At 34.4% G+C, this 20,396-nt stretch overlaps 1 protein-coding gene across 1 annotated transcript in view; it reads right to left on the bottom strand.

Annotated features, from left to right (window-relative positions):
• Nucleotides 1-20,396, bottom strand: part of CNTN5 (contactin 5) — a 1,462,970-nt gene that overhangs the window by 834,658 nt on the left and 607,916 nt on the right. The window contains exon 3 of the mRNA XM_032640142.1: nucleotides 6,302-6,426. Within this exon, the coding sequence (XP_032496033.1) occupies nucleotides 6,302-6,356 (55 nt within the window). The 5' untranslated portion in view covers nucleotides 6,357-6,426. The remainder of the gene's footprint in view (nucleotides 1-6,301; nucleotides 6,427-20,396) is intronic.

A 20,396-nucleotide genomic window follows, 5' to 3' on the forward strand; every position in this document is an offset into this window, starting at 1 on the left:
TTACTGATGTATGATTATAATAAGCTGTACATATTTAGTATATACAACTTGATGAGTTTGCAATAAGTATATACCCATGAAACCATCACCACAATCTATGCCATAAACATATCCAACAACTCCAAAAGTTATCGTCTGCCTTCTTGACATTATATTATTATTATTGTTATTAGTACTATTATTATTTAGTGGTAAGAGTATTTAAAATAAATAAGATTTACCCTCTTAGCAAATGTCTAAGGGGTACCACTTGTATGAGGAAGCAAAAATAATCAAACTCATAGAAACAGAGTAGAATGGTGGTTGCCAGGGGCTGTAGAGAGGGGGGAAGGAAGGAGTATTAGTCAAAGGTACACAGTTTCAATTATGCAAGATGCATACTTCCTACAGATCTACTATAGAGCATAGTGCCTATAGTTTGTAATACTGTACTGCATATTCTTTACAATATGCTTCTCCAGCTACTCTCTTTATGAGGTCAAATATAGTTTTCCAATCCTTGAATCAGTCTTGGCCTATGTGATTTGCTTTTGTCAATGAGACATTAGTAAACATGACAGACAGGCTTGAACCATGCTTGCAAATTGACACTTACCCTTTCCATTTCTGTACCTAGGAACCCACAACCACAGCCAAGAGCCTGGGCTAGACTACTGGATGATCAGAGACATGACAAGGTCATTCCCACTGCCTTTACTAGTAGGAGATAGTAACCAGCAGCATGGGTGAGACCGCATGACACCATACAGTCCTATTCTTTCAGTCCTCATGGGAAGTTTTAGAGATCAGCTGAACCTGCCCAAATCAGAAGAACCACCAAACTGACTTTCAGAATTGTGAGAAATAATATTTTTGAAGTTTTTGTTTAAGGTAAAAAACTTAAGGATGATTTGTTATGGAGTTAAAGCTAATTAGCACAATATACAATTGACATCTATTTAATCTATTATGTGGATTATATTTCTATAAACTAGTTTCTCTAACCTTAAAACACACACCCAGAAATGTACAGATGAAATTCATTCCTTCCTGAATTTTTCTTTTCCAAGTGATTCGTCATTTTTTTCTTTCTCTTCCTCAGCTCAACTTCTCAGAAAACAAAATTTATAGTAATTGTATTATTTTCCTCCTCTGCTAATCATTTCACAGCTCATTACCATAATACAGATGTTCCCACTAGTTCGTTAAAGGCAATTATCAGTAGCATTAAGAGGAAATGTTTTTAGTACTAATCTCACGTAACCTTCCTACAGCATTGCCACTGCTGACCACTCCTTCTCAGAACTGTTCGGTTATCACTCTTTCCTAGAATTTCTCCCAACTCTCCATCCCTGCTTTTCAACCTATACTTTCTCTTGCCCCTTATTCATGCTTCTCAGAATTTCTTCCTTGCCTTATGACTCATCATTACCTACATAATCCTTGGGTGATTATTTTCCTCCCCAGAGCTTCAAATTCATCTATACAATAATGAACCCCATAATGAACCCCAAATTTACTTTTAACTCAGTCATCTTTCTTACACTTTAAACATCTCCATCTGAGTGTGTCACAGATATCTGAAGCTCAACATGTGCATTATTGAGTTCAGTATTTCCCCACTCTGAATTGCACCCCCTACTTTATTCAGTATCCAAGCAAATGGCAATATCATCTACTCCATAAGCAAACTGAGACCTTGCTATTTCCTCTAAAACAAAATATTTAATCATTTACCAACTTCTATATATTTTATTGCCAAAAAACGTTTGAATCTGTCAGCTCCTGATGCCCTTCACTACTGTTATGCTTAATCCATTTTGTTTCCGTAAACCCAAACCAGTTTCCACTTTTATTAATATCTTATATTAATATGGAACATTTGTCACAAATAATGAACAAATATTGACATTTTATTTTTAACTGAAGTACATACTGTATTCAGATTTCCTTAATTTTTAAATATTTTTTTTCTGTTGCAAGATCCTATCCAGGGTAATGCATTACATTTATTTATTATGTTTCCTTAGTCTCCTCTTTCTGTGACGGTTTCTCCAATATTCTTGGTTTTTGATGACCTTGAAAATGTTGAGGATTACTGGCCAGGTGTTTCATAGAATGCTCCTCAGTTGGGATTTTTCTGATATAGAGACACAGGCTTTAGGAAGGAGAATTACAGAGGTGAGGTGCCATTCTTGTCACATTATATCTTGGGTAAATGCTATTACCGTTGGTGTTGACCTTGTTCATCACTAGGTTGATGTAGTCCTTAACACTTTCCTCTGCTGTAAAGCTACTTTCTTTATTCCGCTTTTCTATTCTGTACTTTTTGGAGACACGTCACTATGTGCAGTCCACACTTAAGGAAGGGGGAGCTACACTCCACCTCCTTGAAAACAAATCATCTAAATAAATTATTTGAAATTCATCTACATGGGAAGTTTGTCTATTCTTTTCATTATTCAATCACTTATTTATATCAATATGGACTTTTAAATTTTATTCTTTGGGTTGTAACTCAATACTTCTTTATTTTCTTACTCAAAATTTTCCAGTTTGGGCCATTGGGAACTTTTTTTTTTTTTTTAACATCTTTATTGGAGTATAATTGCTTTACAATGGTATGTTAGTTTCTGCTTTATAACAAAGTGAATCAGATATACATATACATATATCCCCATATCTCTTCCCTCTTGAATCTCCCTCCCTTCCACCCTATCCCACCCCTCTAGGTGGTCACAAAGCACCGAGTTGATCTCCCTGTGCTCTGCAGCTGCTTCCCACTAGCTATCTATTTTACATTTGGTAGTATATATATGTCCATGCCACTCTCACTTTGTCACAGCTTACCCTCCCCCCTCCCCATATCGTCAAGTCCATTCTCTAGTAGGTCTGTGTCTTTATTCCCATCTTGCCCCTAGGTTCTTCATGACTTTTTTTTTTTTTCTTAGATTCCATATATACTTGTTAGCATACGGTATTTATTTTTCTCTTTCAGTTGGTTCCTGTGTCCCTTTGACATTGGTTCCTCATATGTTTGCTTTTTGTTTACTGGTTTGTTTGCTTTAGCACCTCCTCACTTTCTGGCACAAGATATTCTAGGCTGATCAAGTATATTTCCTGCCCCAGTCCTAGAATCAGCCATATCTCCAAATAGCCCTGATTCTTTTAATTGGAGAATGGTATTAGAAGCCAAGATCGTGGCACTTTGTGTGCTGGTTTCTACTGCAGTACATTGCTTCTAGGCCTTCTCAGATGACAGAGAAAAATAAATATATATGTGTACACCTAGCCATGTATATATACATATCTATGAATACTTTTCATATGTAACTATATGTATCTACATTAAGCTAAACGTGACTTCATATTGAAGTCTCCAACTCTAATCCATACCACATGGATCATTCTAGCCTTTTTCTCTTGCTTATCTGTAACCTCCCACTCCATCAGTGAGACAGCTGGCTCCCACCATCCACCATGCATTGACTTAATTGTTTAATCCCATGCATAGGGGTTTTAGAGTTGCTAACACAGAGAAATAAAGTTCTTAACTAGAGTACAGTGTCAAAGTACAGTTTTTTGTTTGTTCGTTTGTTTTTGCCTTTAGTTTTACAGATTCATTTCCAAAGTTACTTAAGTCAGTACCATTTTTCCCACACTCCCCTAAAGTGGAGGTTGTTTCATACATTTGTAATTCTCTTAGATTCTTTGTCACATTCTGCGTTTCATCCAGGAGCCTCTAACCTCCTAGATTACTATTATTTTAATTTATGTACATTAAGGTTTACTCTGTGCTGTAAAGTTCTATTGGTTTTGATAAATGCATAATGTTATTCTTCCACCACTACAGTATCATACAGAATAGTTTCACCAAGCTGAAAAATGCCTATGCTTCCTTCACTCATTTAGTCATCCCCTGACTCCAACCCCTGGCAATCACTGATCTGTGCACTTTCTATAGTTTTTCCCTTTCCAAAAGGTCATATATATAAAATCATACAGTATGTAACCTATTCAGACTGGATTCTTTCACTTAGCAATATGCATAGAGTATTCATCCTGTGTTTGAATAACTTGATAGTTCATTTATTTTTATCACTGAGTAGTATTGCATTATATGGAATTTCTATGGTTTATTAACTTATTGAAGGGTATCTTGGTTATTTCTAGTTTTTGGTGATTATTATTAAAGCTCGTATAAACTTTTTTGTGTAGGTATTTTGTGTGCCATAAATTTTAAAATCAGTTAGGTAAATACCTAGGAGCCAAATGCTTGATTAGATGGTAAAATCAGTTAGCTTTGTAAACACTGCCAAACTATCTTCCAAGGTGGCTGTACCATTTTGCCTCCTTACCAGCAATTAATGAACTTCCTTGTTTTCTGCATCCTCAAGAGTAACTAGTATTGCTTTTACTTCCTCTTTTTTTTCTGGATCTTAGCCCTTCTGATATGTATAATGGTATCTCATTATTGTTTTAATTTTGAGTGCATTTTTAATATAAGGCTGTATATTCCTGTGAATGGTGTCAAAGTTTCATTGCTCTGAATAGCTAGTTTTTAAACTTAAGGTTGTGTAAGAGTTCTATATTTTCTAGTTAAACACACCCAAGATAATCCACCCATTAAAAAATGAATAAATAAAACAGAGAAGAAATACAGTCTGGGTCTTCTCTTATTTCTTCAATCGGTGTTGGTTCAAATAGCATCAACAATATAAAATGTGCTTATGACCTATGGCTTAATTACCCACATTTTCTGTAATAGTAATCAAGTTAGTGTACAAAATAGGTCCTGTTATGTAATACTCATAGACAAATAACCAGGGAAAACATTAATAATAAAATAAAATGTAAATATTGAATGTAAGTATCACCAAGTAACAAGAGCATAATAAAAGCTGTACTTCTAGAATAATTCGTTAAGTAAGGAGGTGGAGAAAGTGTTTCTTTTGTTTGTTTTTTTTGCGATACGCAGACCTCTCACTGTTGTGGCCTCTCCCGTTGCGGAGCACAGGCTCCGGACTCGCAGGCTCAGTGGCCATGGCTCACGGGCCTAGCCGCTCCGCGGCATGTGGGATCTTCCCGAACCAGGACACGAACCCGTGTCCCCTGCATCGGCAGGCGGACTCTCAACCATTGCACCACCAGGGAAGCCCCTGGAGAAAGGTTTTGAAAATAATTATCCTTGATAAGTGGTCCTTTCAGTATCTAATCAATTTTATTTAAACAGCTATCTACAGCAAATAAATTCATGTTTTAAATATCACTAATATGTATATATATGCTTCATATTAAATGCAGATGATTAAAAATCAGATCCCATGTAAAAATTAGAAACGTCCTTTGCTTTTGACTTTTTTTGTCTTTGTCTATAGTATTTGAAAAACAACTTACCTCCAGACTCAGCATCTTGTTTCATCAGAAAGACCAGCACCTAGATTCCCTTATGAGCTACAAATCTAGGCATCACAGATACCAACTCAAGCTGAGTATTTTTGTCTTTCAACACCATTATATAATACCTCCTTTGAAGTGACTGTTTATTTCGGAGAGTTAAGTTGGGCCAGCACATGAAAATAAAACTTTGGAGCGATATTACAATCTATCACTTCCTCCACCTAGCATTGTCAGATTAGTATATAAAAACACTGGACACCAGTTAAATTTAAATTTTAGATAAAATAGAATAACATATTGCATGGAACATACTATAAATAAAGTAATTATATGTTGTTTATTTGAAATTCAATCTTAACTGAGCATCATTCATTTCATCTTGCAAACCTACCTCCATTCCCCTCAGTTAGTTTATGAGTTCAAGAGGAGAATGACACTGAGAAGATAAAAGAGAGACCAGATCATCATGGAAGATGGTAATACTGGACAGAAAGAATGTAAGATAGGATAAAATATTTAAAGACTCTTTATTTCTTTTATAAGTGACCATAATCATGATAAACCAGGATGTTCATTTAACTTTCACTGTCTCTGAAACTATTCACTTATTTTTCATGTTTTCACAAATGTCTCTACCCATATTTTATAGAGGTGTATATATATATATAATGATGATTTAGATTGTAAATGAAAGTCAATGAGATGGGATGGACACTTATTTTGTTAACATTTATATGGTATTTTTATAAGCACCTTATTATATGTGACTTTTTGTGGTACTAACAGAGGTTTAAGGGTTGTTGTCTCTTTCTTGTTGTTGAAAAGATGAATCTTGATATAAATTTAAATGAACACATGAGGATATAATTAATGAAGACCTTTATATATTTTTGTTATTTGATATGTAAGGCGGGTTTTTTACCTGAAAGACACCCAGTGACTGACAGAAACAGAATAAATTTCCAAGAGGAGGCCATCCTTGGTGACTAGGATCACCTGAGTCCCAGTGTATTTAGCAGCTCTGACGTTTCTTCATTAAAGAATGCCCTGTTGAGACAGATAACAATTTTCAAAAACAGAGAAAAGAAAATAAACAAACAAAAAGGTAAAAAAACAAAAACAAAATCAAAACTCTCATAATAAAATGATAAATAACTTTCATTGCAAACGTCAGATTAATATATACTTGGACATTGACAACCATAATAAAGTTTCCATTAGAATTAATTTAATGCACAACACAAAAACTTCGGAAAAGTGATAAACTTTCTCTGTCACATTTACTTATACTAAATACTCCCTTACAGATAATAAAAACATCAGGTTCTAATGGGGATAATTTTTCCTCACAGGGAATGTATAATAGTTATATTTATTACGTTAGACAAATTATTGGACTAGAAAAATAGGGTAGAAGAACCAGTTACATCAATATATACTCCTCTGGTCTAGAACATAACTAATTATCAGTTAAGCAAGTGATTTTACACATTGTGTCTGTAGCTCATCTAAACCTCTACAGGGAATTTTTCTCATTTAATTATTAATGTCAACTGCCTTTGTTTATAACTCCTGTGATTATCTGTACTGTGTTATAGTTCCCTCCTTCTGTGAGTTATTTTCTCAGCATCCTTTGCTAGCCAGAACCTAAGGGAAATAAGGATTTTCATGAATATTTAACATTTTTTGTCTAATGCCATTTTTATAACAATAACCACTATAGCACATTAATGTCCTTTGATTCCTTTATCTGTCCTGAAAGATACAATAAGCATAAAAATACAAAATTCTCGCCTGAAAATTAATATGGAAAAACTTGACAAATGTGTACTAGAAATTCCTATAATAGACAAGTAACTTCTGAGTTTTCAGGTGTCAGTTACTGGTGTCCTTCTTGGCCAAAAGCAACTAAATTGAGAAATAATTGTACAGTGTGTTGATGATTTAAAATAACAATTGCTTCTTTGCAACTTGTTCCTCCAATAGACTTAGAGGTTCAGGCTATTTCTATCTTTTAGGAAATATCTTAAAAATATAGACAAGCATTTCTCCCTTAGTTAGGTCATAATTCAATACAGATGTACCCAAAGAGGGAAAGCTTTTCTTAATGAATCTTCCACCTGAATGTTAGTTCCATTTTATTTATATTTTAAAATCTAAGCCTTGAAAACCTACTTTAATTACAAGGTTATGGATTACTAATGGAAAAGAAAGTTAATGACTTAATAATGGTTGATTCACAGACACCCCCTTCAAAAAAGATATTTTTCATCATCGTTTTTCTTCCAAGTAAATATCAGAAATAAATACAATTTAAAGCACAAAAAAGACCTTATCACTACTTTTTACAGTTTAAAACATTATTATTTATATACTGCCTTTTACCAGAAAGGAAAAGAAGAAAATCAGCACTTCACACATAACAATTAGAGACTTAAAGTTGCTAGAAAAACAATTATGATTCATGAAAACTGCATATTTAAATTAGTGAATTCTCAATCCATTGATGAAATTGGCCTTTCACAGACTGTGAGTTCTAAGACATTAGTGCAGTTTTGCTTAACTTTTTTTGATGAGCTTCTGCTCAGTCCACGTCCTGAAAACTGGTACTTTCCCTCTCTATTTACAATGTCTTCTGTTGTCTTAAATATTCTTCATCAACAAATGCAAATATTTTCAGAGCACTTAAATGTTATACACTGGGAATGTCAAAGAGAAAATACACATGTGTGTGCACATGCTCATACACACACACACATACACAGAAGTTAACCATAGGCTACAAGCCAGATAAGCAGGACAATGTAAGTGTAACATAGATACAGAGCTATCAAAAGGGGAATATATTTGTAAGGATGACAAGAGTTGGGAATAGTACAGAAGCATCTTTAGCAAAAATTCAATAAGATATTGAGCTTAGACAGATATCTTACTTTTGTATGGAATGGGCGTGAGCACATGGATAAATAAGCCATTATCAGAGAGTGATCCACACCGAATAAATCAACACAGAGTAAAGGGACAGCCAGCTGCCAGAAGCTAGACAAGGCTATTTTTGTAAGGGTTCATGGAAGGCATTTCTGATAAGATGACATTTGGGCTCAGTATTCATGTTTCAACATACCATTGTAGAATAAGCCTTATATTCCAGGCACATTTTTTTCAGTTCTCAAATAAAAATAGTACAGTGAATTTTATAACTAAAATAATCCACTTTACATTAAAACTTTTTCAAAGAGAAAAAAACCTGCATTTGTGTGAGTGTGTGTGTGTGTGTGTGTGTGTGTGTGTGTGTGTGTGGATGTTTTCATTTTCAAACATCAGTGCTTGGTCCTTGGGGCCTAAATGCAAAAAATAATAGTTCTTCAAAAGCCATTCTTTCTAAGATGCCTAACTGAGATTCTTTCCTTTTACTGGCTTACTTTCTTCTCATTCTCTCTCTCTCTCTCAATCACTCTCTCAAGTAAAGAAAGAAGTAAATAAAATAATCTTTAGGTTCCAAAATATGTAAATTTGTATATGCTTCTCTTGAAAAGACAATTATTCCATGACTTTAATAAAATCCTTGTATCAAAGTGATAAAATAATGTAATTAATCAGACATACATTAAGGTCCTACTGCATTCCAAGTTAAATTATAATCAGTTAATAAATGTTACTAAAGCATTTTAAGGTGTATATTTTAGAAATACCTTAATGGAAACTGACAGATGTACATTAAACTGTTATTTATCAAGGGATTGAAAAGTCAGAACTACTAAGTTGCTTACTACTAATTGGATATATTATTTTTTAAAAAACAATTTTTGAAAGAGCTTATTTCAATGTTTAGAATATATACCTATCATCATCTGTGATAATCAGATGTATGAAATGACATATTACTTTGCATTTTTTCCTGAATTATCGCAAATATTTGCAAGTAAAGTAAAATAAGTAGAGCATCGTATTAGTACTAAGTCATAAATTATAAACAATACATGCATTGTGCAGTTGAATGCATAGGCAAGTACTTAAAAACATCACTCCTTAACTGGAGTCTAAAATAGGATTGCTAAACATATGTTAAAATAACTCAAGTGATAGTATGCTGCCACCTGAATGCAAGTTAGCTTTTCTTCTTAAAGATACATAGAGGAAACCGCCTTGTTTATGACATGTGTATGTGAGTGTGCATAAAGAGAGGGAAATGTCGAGAGAGAGATTTCTATTAATGCCTACTAATCTCTCTCTCCTGTTTTATAGCAACGGTTTCCTTCAGTTTGGCCTCTTACTGGCTTTTCACACAACAGTCAGAATTACGTTTTAAAACATAAATCAGGCTTCATCATTTCCCTGTTTCAGTGGTTTATTCTTTTTTTTTGCGGTACGCAGGCCTCTCACTGTTGTGGCCTCTCCCATTGCGGAGTAACAGGCTCCGGACGCACAGGCTCAGCGGCCATGGCTCACGGGCCTAGCCGCTCCGCGGCATGTGGGATCTTCCCGGACTGGGGCACAAACACGTGTCCCCTGCATCGGCAGGCGGACTTTCAACCACTGTACCACCAGGGAAGCCCTTCAGTACCTACTGTATTTTTCTTCTTAGCAATTATCAGTGCTTGAAGTTATGCTATTTATTTGTTTATAATTATCTTTTTCTCCTATTAGAATGTGATATCCATGAAAGCAAGAATTATTGTCTTGTTCATCTTTGTATACCCAGCATCTAGAAGAGAATCTGCTTGGTTTTAGTAGGTATTCAATAACTATTTTGAATAATAATTAATGAATAAACTGGAGCCTCTAGTAAGTAGATTATTTGGCGCAAGATAATAGAAAAATTATTATCCCTTAAATTTCCATGATACTAACAACAGCTACCATTTATGAAATTCTATGTTCCAGGCATTGTGTCATGCACTTTACTTACACAACCTCTGTTAACTAACTTGACATCTCTTATTGATGAAGGTAACTTTCCCCAAAACACACAACTAGTAAAAGGACTGGGGTAAGCATAAGGTTGACTTTTTTTTTTTTTTTTGCGGTAAACGGGCCTCTCACTGTTGTGGCCTCTCCCGTTGCGGAGCACAGGCTCCGGACGCTCAGGCTCAGCGGCCATGGCTCACGGGCCCAGCCGCTCCGCGGCACGTGGGATCCTCCCGGACCGGGGCACGAACCCGTGTCCCCTGCATCGGCAGGCGGACTCCCAACCACTGCGCCACCAGGGAAGCCCAAGGTTGACTTTTAAATTACATCATCTCTTACAGAACTCCACAGCTATTTCTACAAAAGTCTCCAGAAACCCTCTTATCTGACACAATTGGAACTGGTACTGAGTTAGTAAAAAAATTATTTAAAAAAGTCTTACACATATACCTGAAAGGTTGTCATTTAACTAATATGATTTAACTCTATATTCTTTGACCTATCTTAGTATATAGGAATGAGATTTTTTTTTTATCATCGATATTCTGGTGAAAAATTATTTTATCTCAACATCATGAGTCTTTTTCAATGAAAGTCTTGTCTAATGCATAATATACAATTTTTAATTTCTTTAGAGTGTTATAAGAACGTGAAGTTGTCTAATGACAGCAGAATTGAGGTTTTTTATTATTTTTATACAGTTGTTTCACACACATTTAATTTTATAGCATATCCTAAGTCACTCAATTTATTGTTTGTCTAAGACTATTACCTTCTGTTTTATTTTGTGTTTTATCCTTTTTTTTTCTTAGAACCAAATGCTCTCACTCTTGGTACACTTATATGCATTGATCTGCATAATGTTTATTTGAATTACCTAATTACATCAACATGTACAACCTCCACAGACGGATGACACTACACACCTGAATCCTGGTAAGTATACAACTTATGCAGTGACAGTGAGTAAACTAGAGGTGAGCCTACTTAACCATCAACATCTAAATAGTTCTGCATTATTTTCATTTATGGAGACAATAAAGGTTGCTAGTTACTTGGCAAATTAGAACAATAGAGGTTGAGTAAAAGTGTTCTGCTCCAGTTAGCATGTGACAGAGCTGCAATATGAAGGACTTGGATGTAAATTTTAGTGAAAGGAGTAAGATAATCAAATATCTCTTTTTCTGTGTACCTTATTCTCCACCTCAGCAATGACTCTTGCTAAGACTGAAGCTAGTGACACTTTTGTTTGGAAGATGCCCTTTAAAGGTTGAGCAAGGCCAGGATGGGACTCACAGTAAAGAATCATTAAAAAAAAAAAAAACTTTATGGGAAGTTGTATTCTAGATGCTCTTAAAGTTTTCTAGCTCAATGCACCTGAACAAAACAATAGATAATAAAATGTTGCCAAAGATCTAGCAAGAACAAATAAAAAGAATGTGTGTTGGTCTTGTTAATGTTTACTATCATATATTTTTGAGGATCCAGCAGCAGTGTCAGGAGGTGGATACACAGAATTCTCGCTTTCAAACATAACCAGAGTAAATAATGATATTGTGAATCACAAGAAAATAAATTATATTTTGTGTTCTGGACAAAATGGTATGGGTTGTAGATGGAAGGCTGAGCTCATAGTGTTTACATATCGTGAAGATATTCTTTAACACAGTTTGCTACAGTGTGTTCTATTTCTCTCATCTTTTTTAATCTAAGAACTCTTGATCTCAACAGACCCTCCCTGTGGAAAAAGGTACAGTAAAGTTTTAAAAAGGGTCAGCACTAGTCTTCTGACACCTCAAGGCAACTTTGTAATTTTATTTAAAACACAAATGTAGAGAAAAGATATGACTCAAGAGTATTTAATAGTACATAGTGTACTTAGTCGAGACAGAGACTAAAAAAAAAAAAAAAAGACAGTGACTCTAGGAATCTGGTGTCAGAAATATTCCATGATTCCTGTTCCTGGCGATAGACATGAGGAAAGGGTGAAGACAGAACTATGGCTCATTCGGCCTGACACCAGCCTCCATGTAAATTCTGACAAGAGTTGTGTTAGGATTCTAAGTACGATACCCTTTCTGGTAATTGGGAAATAGACACAATGACAAATAATACATGACCTTTTTAAAATAATATAAAATACTTCTAAATGCCTCAATGAACTAGTTTAGAAGGAAAAACTTATTAAATATCAAAACTAGATAAAAATAGCAAGTTGAGCAATGAAGCTAACTTTCACCATGAGGCTATTCATCAAATCCCAGTGAACTTCAGATTGATGTTCATGGCTTCTCTGAGAGAGTGGGACCAAAATCAAAGCTTAGGGTCTACATAAGATGGATCTTCAAATAGGAAACTCGTTATATCTAGGATTCCAAAAAGCTTCAAGATTATAGTCAGGGTGAATTAGAAATATGTCTCCAGAGAGATACTCTACCCAGAGAAGAGTAAAAGAAAATATTAAGTCTTAAACCATAAGACTGAATGTAAAAAAAAAAAAATCTCATAGTGAAAACTTCATAATCAATATTCACAAAATATACAGGCAAACAAATCAGTATAAATGAGAAGGAAATGAAGCAATAAATGTCAGAATCTGACTTGCAAAGAATTCAGATATTTGACATTTTCAACACAAATCATCAAACAAATGTATACGATCTGATTTTAAACATAAAGGAATTAACATTATGCAAAAGAAGAAATAGAGATGAAGAAATTATCTAGAATGCAGCCCAGAAAGGCAAATGGATGGAAAATATGAAAAGAAGGTAAAGAGAATGAAGCATAGAGTAAGAATATCTTATATGTCTAATCAAATTTCCAGAAAGAGGCAAAGAATGCAATATGTGAAGAGATAGATATTTCTAAAAATTTCCAGAACTGATGAAATGTATCAATTTTTTTATGAACACCAGAAAAAAACAAGAAGAATGAAGTCCTAGATAAATCATAGTGAAAACTGTGAACACCAAAAGCAAAAAAAAGAGCAAGAGATAAAAAAAAGCATTAATTATAAAAGTGGAAAATCAGACTCTCAGTTGATTTAATGATAGTAGTAATGGAATCCAAAAAAAATTGGAATAATGTGTTGGTAAGAAGGAATAGTGAATCTGGATGTCTTCTTTGGAAAAATGTATATTTGGGTCATCTGCCCATTTTTTTAATTGGGTTTTTTCATTTTCATGGTGTTGAGTTGATGAGTTATTTGTATATTTTGTATATTAACTCTTTATTAGATATATTGTTTGCAAATATCTTCCCCCTTTCAGTAGGTGACTTTTTCATTTTGTTGATAGTTTCCCTCACTGTGCAAAATCTTTTTAGTTAGATGCAGTTCCATTTGTTTATTTTTGCATTGTTGTCCTTGCCTTAGGAGACAGATCAAAATAATATTGCTGAAATCAATGTCAAAGATCATACTGCTTATGTTTTCAGGTGCTACATTTAAGTCTTTAATCCATTTTGAGTTAGACATTTTTCCAAAGAAGACATACAGATGGCCAACAGGCACTTGAGAAGGTACTCAACATTGCTAATCATCAGGAAACTTTAAATCAAAACCAAAATTAGGGCTTCCCTGGGAGCGCAGTGGTTAAGAATCTGCCTGCCAATGCAGGGGACATGGGTTCAAGCCCTGGTCTGGGAAAATCCCACATGCCACAGAGCAAATAAGCCCGTGTACCACAGCTACTGAGCCTGTGCATCTGGAGCCTGTGCTCTGCAACAAGAGAAGGCCGCGACAGTGAGAGGCCCACTCACTACGATGAAGAGTGGCCCCCGCTCACTGCAACTAGAGAAAGCCCTCGCACAGAAACGAAGACCCAACACAGCCACAAATAAATAAATAAATGTATTTTTAAAAAACCGAAAATGTGATATCACTTCACACCTGTCAGAATGGTGATCATCAAAAAGACAACAAATAACAAATGGTGAGGATATGAAAAAAAGGGAATGCTTGTGCACTGTTTGTGGGATTGTAAATTGGTGTAACCACTATGGAAAACATTATGGAGATTCCTCAAAAAATTGAAAACAGTACTACCATAATACCCAGAAATTCCACTTCTGGGTATTTATCTGAAGAAAAGAAAAACTCTAATTTGAAAAGATATATGTACCTCAATGTTTATTGAAGCATTATTAACAACAGTAAAGATATGAAAGCAACCTAAGAGCCTACAAGTAGATGAATAGATAAAGAAGATGTGGTATATATATATATAAACTCAGCCATTAAAAATGAAATCTTGTCATTTGCAACAACATGGATGGATTTAGAGTGTGTCATGCTAAGTGAAACGAGTCAGACAGAGAAAAAAATACCATATAACCTCACTTAAATGTGAATCTAAAAAAAATCCAACAAAACAAACAAAACAAAACAGACTCATAGGTACAGAAAACAAAAGGATGGTTGCCAGAGGTGGGGCTGGTGAGTGAAATAGGTGAAGGGGATTGAGAGGTACAAACTTCCAGTTATAAAGTAAATAAACCATTGGGATACAATATACAGCACAAGAGATACTGCCAATATTACATAACTTTGTATGGGGACATTGTTGCAAGTCATTGTAGCATCATTTTGTAATGTATGTAAATGTCAGATCAATTTGCAGTATACCTGAAACTAACATAATGTTGTATGTTGACTGTATTTCACTAAAAAAAGAAATAATTGTCAATGTATAATTCTGAATAGTGAAAATGTCTTAAAGGACGTGAGTTAAATAAAGTTCTTTCTACTCAATCAATAACCAAGAGGTCAATTATATCTTAGTAAAACTGGGGAAACATCTGAATTTGTCAAAAATAAACCTTTATTGAGAAAAATAATAAATGATATTTATTAAATAGAAGGACAAAAAGTAATTGCAGAGGGAATCTCTGAAATGTATAAAAGGAACATAACAGAAGCTAACTCATATAATATAATATTTGCAATATGCCAGGTATTGTTCTAAGTACCTTACCTTGGGAATTCATTTAATACATAGAGCTCTATGAGATAAATCTAATATTCTCATTTTAAAGATGAGATATGTGAGGTAAAAAGAGGTTAAGTAAATTTTCTAAAATTACACAGCTATAGAGTACACTTGAGATTTATATCTAGATAGTCTGGGTACAGAGTCTATGACTTTAAACAACAGACTATACTGCCTGAAAAAATAGTCAGGAAAAAAATATGGTATGAGAGAAAGTTTAAGAAAAGATTGGCTTACATGTGCCTTGGTAACGATTTTTTGGATATGACACCTAAAACACAAGCAACAAAATAAAAAATAAACAAGTGGGACTACATTAAACTAAAGATCTCTGTACAGCAAAAGAAACTTTCAATAAAGTGAAAATATTTTCTGATTCTTCCTTGTAGAATGGGAAAAAATATTTACAAACCATATATTTGATGAGGGCTTAATATCTAAAATATATTTTAAAATTCATGCAACTCAATAGCACAAAAAGAAGCAATTAAAAAATGGGCCAAGGATCTGAATAGATATTGTTCCAGAGAGGATATATGAAAGGCTAACATGTACACGAGAAGCAGCTCAACACTACTAGTCATTAGAGAAATGCAAATTAAAACCACAGTGAGATATCACCCCATATCTGTAAGAAGGGCCATCATGAAAGACAAATAACAAATGCTGGCGTGGGTGCGGAGAAGAGGAAATCCTTGTGTACTGCTGGTAGAATTGTAAATTGGCACAGCCATTATGGAAAATAGTATGGAGGATCCTGATACCACATGATTCAGTAATTCCACTTCTGATATATAGCCAAAGGAAACAAAAGCACTAACTCGAAAAGGTATCTGCACCCCCATGTTCACTGCAGCATTGATTACAATAGCCAAGACATAGAAACTACCTAAATGTCCACTGATAGGTGAATGGATAAGGAAGTTGTCATATTATCTTATATTTATATATATTGCTATATATAATATATAAAAATATATATGTTATATATTTATATATGATATATATATGATATATATAAATATATATGCTATATATATAGGATATGTATCACAACATACATATAATCACAACTTATGTCTTATATATATGAATATTATTCAGACATAAAGAATGATGAAATCCTGTTATTTGTGACAACACAGATGGACCTTGAGGGCATTATGCTAAGTGAAATAAGTCTGACAGAAAAAAAGTACTGTATGATCTCACTTATATGTGAACTCTAAAACAAAAACAAACTCACAGAAAAAGAGATCAGATGTGTGATTACCAGAGGCAGAGGGTGGAGATAGGGGGAATTAGAGGAAGATGCTCAAAAGGTAAAAGCTTCTGATTTAAGATAAGTAAGTACTACTAGGACTGTAATGTACAACATGATGATTATGGTTAACCTTGTTGTAGGATATATAGGAAAGTTGTTAGGAGAGTTAATCCTAAAAGTACTCATCACAGGGAGAATTTTCTTTTGTTTCTTCTTTCTTTTCTTTTTATTGTATCTAGATGAGATGGTGGATATTAGCTGAACTTGTGGTAATCACTTCACAATATATGTAAATCAAACCATCATATTGTTATGCCTTAAAGTTATACAGTGATATATGTCAACTATATTTCAATAAAATTGAAAGGAGAAAAGAATAAATGGAAAACAGATTGTTTTAATTAAGCAACAATAATCATGTCTTGTGGGTTAAAATGTAAGGCAAATAAAGTTAACATACATGAAGTAGCATAAAAAATCTGGAGAGAAGTGACTGAAGTTAAATAGTTCAACAGTTTATGTATATTCAGAAGGAAAGTAAGATATTAATTTATTTTTTTTATAAAATGTCAACGTTAAATTTTCTAGTTTAACTGCTAACAAAATAGAAATTTGTCAGAAAATGAATCTATTTATATTCAGTATAAATATTTACCATCTCCTACTGTTTAGTAATGAAGAAAACTTTTATATTTAAAACTCTTACACAGAATTTAGCACATACACAACTTTCTGCATGTCCTATAAAACAGAAACCTTAATTGTTTAGTCTAACATTAGAGGCTCTCCACAGTTTCACTCAAAGTACACATCTTGTCATATCTTCTACTACTCCACCTCAAACATTTTGGAGCGCAGCTAATGGAAATAATTTTTCCTTTGCAAATCTATCTAATTCCTGTTGTATATCTTCGAGGAAAACTTACCCACACATTCCTCAGCATAAAATTCCTTATTTCAAAATATCTAGGATGGCATAAAATAAATTATTAAGTTGCTTAATTAAGGGCATGCAAAAGTTTTAATTTGAGTGTATTTGGGGTATCAGGCTGCAGTGATAAGGCCAGAATGGCTGCACACTAATGCCCAGGAAGGAGAAACAGGGAATCAAATCTGTGAGTTACATAAGACCAGATCTCAAAGTATTCATAGGTTTGAGAAAGGAGTTTGAATTTTATTATAAACATCATCTTGATAAATATAAACTATTCCTATCACATAATTCAATTTCTAAAGTTCTCAGATACTTTCCAATAATATCTAATTTTCCATACAGAGTACACAGGAACACATGACACTCTGTTTTTACAGATTGGACGACAGGTGTGAAAAAGTGATGGCACTTGCCTAACCTCTCCATAATTCAATGCCAGCAACAGGACTAGCACTCCTGTCTTCTGATTCCTGGTCTAGAGAGCTAAATATTATCTGCAAGTTGCCTTTTCCATTTTCTACTGATGAGAAAATGTATTTTAAATTCATAGTTGTTGTAGAATTTAAGAGAATACATTTTCATATATTTTAGGAGAGGTTCTTCTTGAAAAAATGAGTGGAATGACTTGTGACTTGAAACTTGGTTTCTTGCAATGATAGGGTCTCAGTGAAGGGCAAAATGTGTGAATGATGGAAAAGGGGGCCAGAGTTATTGGATGCCGTCCTGGAAAACAAACCGTGAAAGCAGTTCACGTTCAAGGTTCCACATGGACAGGTAAGTCAACTAAATTCTGTGTAAAAGAGTTATAATTTCATGGGCTTCCCTGGTGGCGCAGTGGTTGAGAGTTTGCCTGCCAATGCAGGGGGCACAGGTTCGTGCCCTGGTCCAAGAATATCCCACATGCCGTGGAGCGGCTGGGCCCATGAGCCATGGCCGCTGAGCCTGCGCGTCCGAAGCATGTGCTCCACAATGGGAGAGGCCACAACAGTGAGCAGCCTATGTACCGCAAAAAAAAAAAAAAAGGAGTTATAATTTCAGGTGTATGTATTCTTTACCACCAAACCGTGAGAGGTGGCAAAGATTTAAAATGAGTATAAATCTGTTTCCTGATTAATTAAAGTCAGCCTCTGAGAGGGAGCTTGAAAAGCTGGACAGGTAGGACAGTGTAAGAAGACACTGAGGAAACCCAAAGAATCTTGAGTACTGAAGGTTTTCTTTATATAGCAACATGGTATGAATACAATTTTAGCGTTATTGTCTCTAGAAAGATATATGGAACCATTATTCATCTTGGTATTTAATTTTCTTCTCATTTATTCAACTATGAAAACAAGAATCTTTTGAAGACATTTAAAATGTTAGTGTGCTCCCTTGGTCTTGGCTAAATTGAGTTTTTAATGACTTACTTAAAATTTAACCTGTATCTTCTCAGAAAATTGGCACTTTGAATCATTATTGTCAGCTGGCAGTTGATACCACCAGGCTAAACTGCATTTAAAGAATGTCTTGTTATAGGCACATGGTTAAAAGGGAATAGTAGATAGTTCCAAGGCAATGTTTGAAACAGCTAAGAGCAATCTCCTCAGGAATCATATACATCTTTTTCTTCATTTCCATATTAAGTTATTTTGCATGAAATATTCAAATTCTCTAAAGACAAGGGAAATATGGCTGATAAAAGACCAAAAAACAAAACAAAACAAACAAACAAAAAAACATCTAAACCAAAGAAAGAAACAAACAAAAACTTGGAAATATGTCCCATATAAATGTATAGTGCTGTTATAAAACATTAGGTAGCTCCCTGGTGGAATTTTACTTGCCATATGACAAGAATGCGTAAGTGTGGTTTTCTATGTTGTTGACTGACCGGGGACTTATAAAGAAACAAAGAATGAAAAGAGACTATAGGGAAGTGCAGTGGATATTTTTATATCTCAAAACTTTAATCTGAATGACTATTACTGACTTTTTTTCCACACAGTAACTACTGAGAAGAAACGTGATCAAGTCAATAGGGACTAGTAAGGAAAGTGAAGAAACCTAAATTCTGGGCAAAGCCAAGTCCCTGCCTCCCTCTGCCATAACTTCTTCAATCATGGCAGCACCAGCTTTTCTGGACTCTCAGCATCTAGTTACCTGATTTTGTTAAGGCCTTTGAAGACTCACAGATAAAAAGTTTAAAAACCCAAAATGGACATCAATGTTTCCCCACATTGTTACCCTCAATCAGTGAAATGGCTTTGAAAATTCTTAATTTTCAGTTTATTTCAGCATCAAGCATTTATTACAGTTCACAGAGTTGCAAATATAAGTTATCAAAGACAAGATGCACTTCAATTAATTCTACTCCTCATCAACAGATAACTTGGGGAGAATTTATACAAGTGTCCAGAACTTGCCAGGACTAAGAGATTCAGAGTCCATGTAACACCGTACTAGCTGATACAGGTCCCATGGGACCTGCTTCAGTTTCAGTCAAATGAGTAAAAGTGGATTATCATAGTCTAGTAACTGAAAGAATTGGAAAGTGTAAGATCAGGTCATGTAATGGAAACTTTTTTGTAGAGTTAAGTTGCTAGGCTTAGTTTGTATTTAAGTTATTTATAGCTATTCTAAGCTATTACAAATAGCCTTAAATGTATTAAATCAAGATACTTTTCACATTCAAGTATAATAAGAATTTGCATCTTTTGACATTTTACCAAGCCAACAAGATAGTACTTTATTTTGGGGGAAAGACGTCCTTAAATTGAGTTTTCACATAAGTGAAGTGAAGAAATTAGGGAAAGTTAAGCAGATTGATTAATTTCATAATCTAAAATAAGTAGCATAAGGCTTCCCTGGTGGTGCAGTGGTTGAGAGTCCGCCTGCTGATGCAGGGGACACAGGTTCGTGCCCCGGTCTGGGAAGATCCCAC

Source organism: Phocoena sinus, chromosome 8 (assembly GCF_008692025.1).
Source record: "Phocoena sinus isolate mPhoSin1 chromosome 8, mPhoSin1.pri, whole genome shotgun sequence".
Classification (NCBI taxonomy): domain Eukaryota; kingdom Metazoa; phylum Chordata; class Mammalia; order Artiodactyla; family Phocoenidae; genus Phocoena; species Phocoena sinus.